This window comes from Callorhinus ursinus, unplaced genomic scaffold, assembly GCF_003265705.2.
Source record: "Callorhinus ursinus isolate GAN/ISIS: 27379988/994484 unplaced genomic scaffold, GSC_fseal_2.0 scaffold15, whole genome shotgun sequence".
Classification (NCBI taxonomy): Eukaryota; Metazoa; Chordata; class Mammalia; order Carnivora; family Otariidae; genus Callorhinus; species Callorhinus ursinus.
In genome coordinates, this window is record NW_027397077.1 from 9,460,540 (window position 1) to 9,466,308 (window position 5,769).

General features: G+C 53.4%; 1 protein-coding gene and 1 pseudogene across 1 annotated transcript in view; both read right to left on the reverse strand.

Annotated features, from left to right (window-relative positions):
- Positions 1-6: 6 nt before the first annotated feature.
- On the reverse strand, positions 7-2,580 carry LOC141374200 (developmental pluripotency-associated protein 3-like; annotated as a pseudogene).
- Positions 2,581-2,729: 149 nt separating this feature from the next.
- RFT1 (RFT1 glycolipid translocator homolog) overlaps positions 2,730-5,769 on the reverse strand; it is a 43,919-nt gene continuing 40,879 nt past the window's right edge. Inside the window, exon 14 of the mRNA XM_025885368.2 lies at positions 2,730-2,998. Within this exon, the coding sequence (XP_025741153.2) occupies positions 2,793-2,998 (206 nt within the window). The 3' untranslated portion in view covers positions 2,730-2,792. The remainder of the gene's footprint in view (positions 2,999-5,769) is intronic.

A 5,769-nucleotide genomic window follows, 5' to 3' on the forward strand; every position in this document is an offset into this window, starting at 1 on the left:
CTGAGCCGAAGGCAGACGCTTAACAACTGAGCCACCCAGGCGCACCCTGTGTATTCCTTCTGCACAGTCTGAGGTTAGGTCTTACCTCAATGACCTCAGGCCTCTTAAACACACAGGCAACCCTCAAAACCCATTAGTGCTTCCTTAGGTCAAATCAAAACGTGGAAGTATAGTGAAGTCATTCAAATGCAAACTACAGGATTCCTCACAAATTACTGGTATGAAGAAAGACCTTATAATATCATAGATTACCAAAATATTCTACAGTTTGCCCTAACAGAGAGCAGCTTTCCCAAGCTGCTGCAAAATGATCCTAAAATCACTAGCAAGAAGAAACAGTACAAGAATAAAGTTTATGTTTACATTGGCTCCACGTCATAATTCTTCTCCATGCTGGTTTCCTCAGAAAGATCTTTATGGTACCGGCCATAATGACAGCGACATCTAATCCTTTCCACTCTTGATTCACCCTCCTCGGTTTCCTTCTGCTGTAGATCTTTTTGAGGTTGGAACCCGGGGTTGAGGTAGCGCTGGTATTGAATCATCCGAGTCATCCTTGCCATCCTTTCTTTCTGAGCAGTTAACAAAGTCCTTACTCCAGCCCTCCCCCTGCTGCTGCTGCTGCTGAGGATGCGCTCAACCGGCCCCTGTGCTTTCTTCTCTCTGTCCTGCTGTTGGGATGCCTATTCTGGTAGAGGGGAAGGAAGTTTGAAACTAGAGTCGAGAGTCAGTTTACCAAGGTTCTTTGTTAATACTTCGGAGACAGTTTGAGAGGCACCTGAGCCTTCCTGGGAATTCTCTTCACTGGGCATCTGAGATGATCCCGGGGCCCAGGTTGGGTAAAGCTGCTTTGGCGAATCCATTGGAAGCCTAGTCACAGACCGAAGCTCCTCCTAGATCTTCGGGGTCCAGTGGGAGGTGATGCTCAAGACTCAACTTACTACAAAGTAGCCTGGGAAGAACTTTACAGCCCAGAAAGAGCGAGAAAAACCCAAACTCCAACAAAGTGTGGAGTGGCAAGAGAAAGAACAAACCTCTAAATTTCGGTCGGGTTTCCTCTTAAAACTACTGTTTACATAGTTTTAAACACATAAACACTGACTACCCCTTCACCCCGGACTGTGCCATTGGAGGGATGGGAGGGAAGTGTGTGGAGAAGTGCCTACCAGAGCTCATTTTTCCATACTATGAGGTCTATGTTCTAACAGGGGAAAAAGTCAAGAAATAGCAATATAAGCAAATTACTGAGAAATCAGAAGGGAAACAGATGAAGAATTGGCCAAAGGAACTGAAAGGAGGGGCCAGGGAGAGGGAAGCTCAGGGTGGGGGGCAGAACCCGCCAGTTTTGGGTTACCAGCCTTGTCATACCATTCAACTTTTGAAACATTGGACATGTATTATTTTGATCCAAAGAAAAATTGAAAATAAAACCAGGTAGGGTTTGGGTAAAGACTTTGTAAATCGCACAGTAAATCATTAAGTCGGGAGAGAGCATAGCACAGATCTCATCATAGCTCAGGTCTGTGGCCAAAGGCATGAGAACTTGGGGTGACTTTGTCAAGACCATGGACTCAACCTATGGGCTGGGCAGCTCGCCAAGCCCCACCCCACAGAGGCTGCAAAAACGGGCTTGGAGCTTAAGGGGATGCGTGCCATGCCTCTGGGCGGGGAAACAAAGGCTCAAAGCCACCAGCCCGTGGAGGGTGCGTCATGCCCGGGGTCAAGAGGGAGCAGCAGAAATGTCTTCCGTGCTGCTCCCTTCCTTTCTGCTTACTGGGGGCTTTTGTCCCCAAGTTGCCCGTGCAGTCAGGTTGATGAATCAGACGAGAGCTGGGGCATCGGTGACTTTCCGGACAATTTCTGGGAAGTGATTCCTTGGGGCAGACGCACACTCTCCTTCCGGCTGCAGGAGGCAGTGGAGCGTGGAGGGTCAGGTCCTTGTCGCCGGCTTGTGGTCACCAGGGACACCGAGGCCAGCTGTTCCTCCAGGGTTTCCCTGGCCTCAGCAGTGACCGGCCGCTGTGATACCCCAGTTAATGCTGACCATGGCTGGGTGCCTGGCATCATGTGAAGCCCTTTCTAGACACGGGACCCCAGTACAAGGAGGGGTTCGGCCCACTGGCCAGCAGGTCCTGAGTCCGGGCCTCCAGGCTGGCCGGTCGGTCATGAACGTAGCGTGAGCTGGGCAGTCTTCCCTCCATCCCGGGCTTCCTCGGGCTCCGACTGGCGCTGAGAGGCAGTGACCTGCTCTGATAGAGCAAGTGCGCTGTCGGGGTTCATCTGCAGGTGAAATGCAGAAGTAGGTCCGGTACGGAGAGGTCTCTGTGTCAGGATACTGACCACCGTGCAGTTTACAACATAGCAAAAAACCGGAGACAACCTTAAAGTGTATACATGTGGTAAAAGAGAGCATCGCAGAGGGCAGCAGCAGCAGGCAGGGCGCATGTACTGCATGCGAGGTGACAAGAGGCATGGACAGGATGCAGCCTTTTAAACTGCAGGGCACTGGCTGCCCAGGGACAATTTTTTTTTTTTTTTTTTAGATTTCGTTTATTTATTTATTTTAGATAAGGGGGGAAAGGGCAGAGGGAGAGGGACCAGTAGATTCCCCACTGGGTGCAGAGCCCGACGCGTGGCTCGATCTCACGGCCCTGAGATAGGCCCTGAGCTGAAGCCAAGAGTAGGATGCTTAACCGACTGAGCCACCCAGGCACCACTGCCCGGGATAATTTACAATTTAAAATTTAATATTAAGACATATATAAAATACATAATAGTATCAGGAGATAAAATCATTTGTTATCAGGCAAAACAGCGCATGCAGACGTGTGACTCTGGTCCACTTCCCGTCTGAACATGGCCCAGGCTCCAGCCTTGGAGTGCACAGGTACACCTGCTCTCCAGCCTCCCCTCCAGGCCCCCAAGAACTGCTGCACAGTGACCTTTCCTTGGCTCCCATGATGGCCCCAGAGCAATAGTGAGCAGGGATGAGAATCTTCTGGAGATGGAAAAGAGGTCAAGTTAACCCCCAGGGTCTGATGTGGAGACAAAGGCGGGGCTGGAGTTAGAATGTGATTCTCAGGCTCCCTGGCTCTGCTGATTATCTGGATCAACAGCTGGTTCCAGGGCCAAGACCTCATCTCCCAGGCTGCGAGGGCAACTGGAGCCCTGGTGGGGGTTGGAGGGGTGGCCCATGGAGGCAGATGGGAATGGGGGAATCTGGAGCAGCGGGCTGTGTGGACCAGACCCAGACACACCCAGGTCACAGCTCTTTGAGGAGGAGCAAGAGGAGGAAGAGGAAGGCCTGATGGACCCCCACCACTGAGATATGACCCAAATACCGAATGTCAACAGCCTTACTCCTTCTCCAAAGATCAGCGCCAGGCCCAGACATGCCCGGTGTCTGCGTGCTATGAGTCCTAGCTGTGGCCAGGACACATGTCCCTTCTTAGGAAATCCCTTCTTAACAGTAACACTCAAGATAGCACCCACTGGGTACCCCAAGAACTGGCCTTTCTCTTCCTCCCAGCTGCTTCTGGAAGGAGAAAGCCAGTTGATCTGAACCTGGCACTGTCATCCCAGTCCAGCGAAGGAAAAAACAGAAGCAAACACAGAGTTTAGAGGTTAAGTCTGATAGGCTGACTGCAGAGACAATGCTTGGTTTTTGTTGTCTAAGGGTGGGGAGGAAGAACGCCACAAGTGTCCTATCAGCTGTGATGAGTGGGTTCAGCTGAGGACCCTGGCAGACTGGTGAGTGAGGCTGTGTAGGGGTGCCAGGGCCTCGGGCCTAGAGCTGAGGCCGGGGGGAGCCAGTGCCTTTGGCTGCCCGCCAGCATGGCAGGACCAGCTCAGGCCTCTCCCTCTCCTTCCCACAGCGGCTGGCTTTCCTGGGACAAAGCCACGTTCTCTTCCAATCACCAGGGGCCCTGTTTCTTTCTGCTTTAATCCAAGGCTGTGGGGAAATCGAAACAACCAGCTGAGGCAATTTCTGAAATTGCTGAAAATCACTTAACCAGCTTCTGAAGCATCCCCTCGTGTTCTGGGAAGCCACTCAGACTGAGCCCGAAAGAGGCATTTGCTGGCCACTCGTGGCCGTCTCCGGAAGCTGGGCCTTTGCCTCCGTGGGCCTGGCCACCGGAGTCTGCCAAGATTCAGGAGGCCCAGGGCCTGGCTCTGCACAGTCCTGACCCACGTTCTCACCCTCGTAAGCTCCCCCGGGCAAGCTGGGCCAAAGAGGAGCTTTCGTTTCCTCTTCAATTGTAGCTTCACCTTCAAGGAAAGGGGAAAGAAATATTTCTACTTGAGGAAGAAAGGACTCTCAACCGCTTGCATGTGACTTCTGTGGGCTGGAGACCGGGAGGAGGAAGCAGGCAGGGGTGAAAGCCATGTCCCCAGAGCCACAGTTCCTCACTAACTCTGTTTGGCAGACTTACCAACCATTTCACTCACAGGGCAAACACGAGGCTGGTGCTAGGCATCCCCTGCTCAGGGCCCTACGACCTCTCCTTGATTTCTGGCCACATCCTAGGAGGCAAGTGCTCTTATGCCCATTTTCAGATGAGTCAACTGAGGCTCAAAGGGAAAGTGCCTTGCTAAGGTCACACAGTTTGAAGCGGGGCTGGATCGTCCTTCTCTGGAGGACCCGCCCCCCCAACCCACCTTCCTCATTCTCAAGGGAGAAGAGCACAGGGCTGTTGGAAGAAAGGGAAAGGAGTGGGACGGGTACCGAGCAGCCTGGGAGGTTGAACGCACAGGCAATTGGGCCTGACTGCAGCGAGGGCCCAGCCCCTGGGGAGGTGAGGAGAGCTGTGAGGGCTAGAGGCTGGACAGCAGGGTGGACGGCAGCTGTGCTCCCCGGGGCACCCTTAGAGTCGGCCGGGTGCAGGAGCCGAGGAAAGGGACGGGGAGCTGTGTTAACAAGGCCACGTGCTCTGGGTGAATGCCTTTGGTGGGTGACAGAGCCAAAGAGGAGGGGCAAACTCCCAAGTGTGTGACCCCCCCTTGCTTCTCTCTCCTCTGCTAGCTCAGCCTGAAACAGGCCTGAGTTGGGCCCACAGGGTGGGAGAGTGGGGCCCGACGGCATGGAGGGGGTGGACGGTGCCGAGGGAGTAAGCCTGGCCACGGGATCGGCGCCGAAGAGAAAGCAGGTGGGGAGGCGGGCACATGGGGTGCATGGGAAGCCGCTCTCAGAGCTGCCTCCGCTGGCCTGCCTCTGCTCTTCCACCTTCCCCAGGCCAGGCAGGGTGGCTAGGGACAGGGGAGGAAGCTGAGCGCGGAGAGCAAGACTTCCTGCAGAGTGAGGAAGTGGCCTGGGAGTCCCAGAGTCAGCCGCCTTTTCTTTGTAAAGCAACATCAGTTTTTGGTAAGATTGATCTCTCTCAAGCATTTCTTACCCGAGCTAATGCTAATGCCTGTGCAAAGCAACAACCTCAAATTCTTTCAGATGGGACGGAGACTGACTGAGGGACTGAGGCAGGGCGGGAGTTATAGGGGAAAATGAGTCTTAGAAGGTCAGGGAAGAGCTTTAAAACATCAAACCCTGTAGATTTCAAAGTGTTTTCTTGTTTTTAACAAAAACACTCAAGCAAACTCTTAAACTAACCCCCAAATTTCAAAATGAATAAAAGAGGCACTGCTCCTCCTAGAGCAGGAGCAGAGCAGGAGTGGGGCCCAAGCAGGAGGAGCAGGGGATGGAGGAGGAGCAGCAGGAGGAGCAGGAGGAGCAGAAGCAGGAGCAGGAGGAGCAGGAGAAGCAGGAGGAGGAGCAGG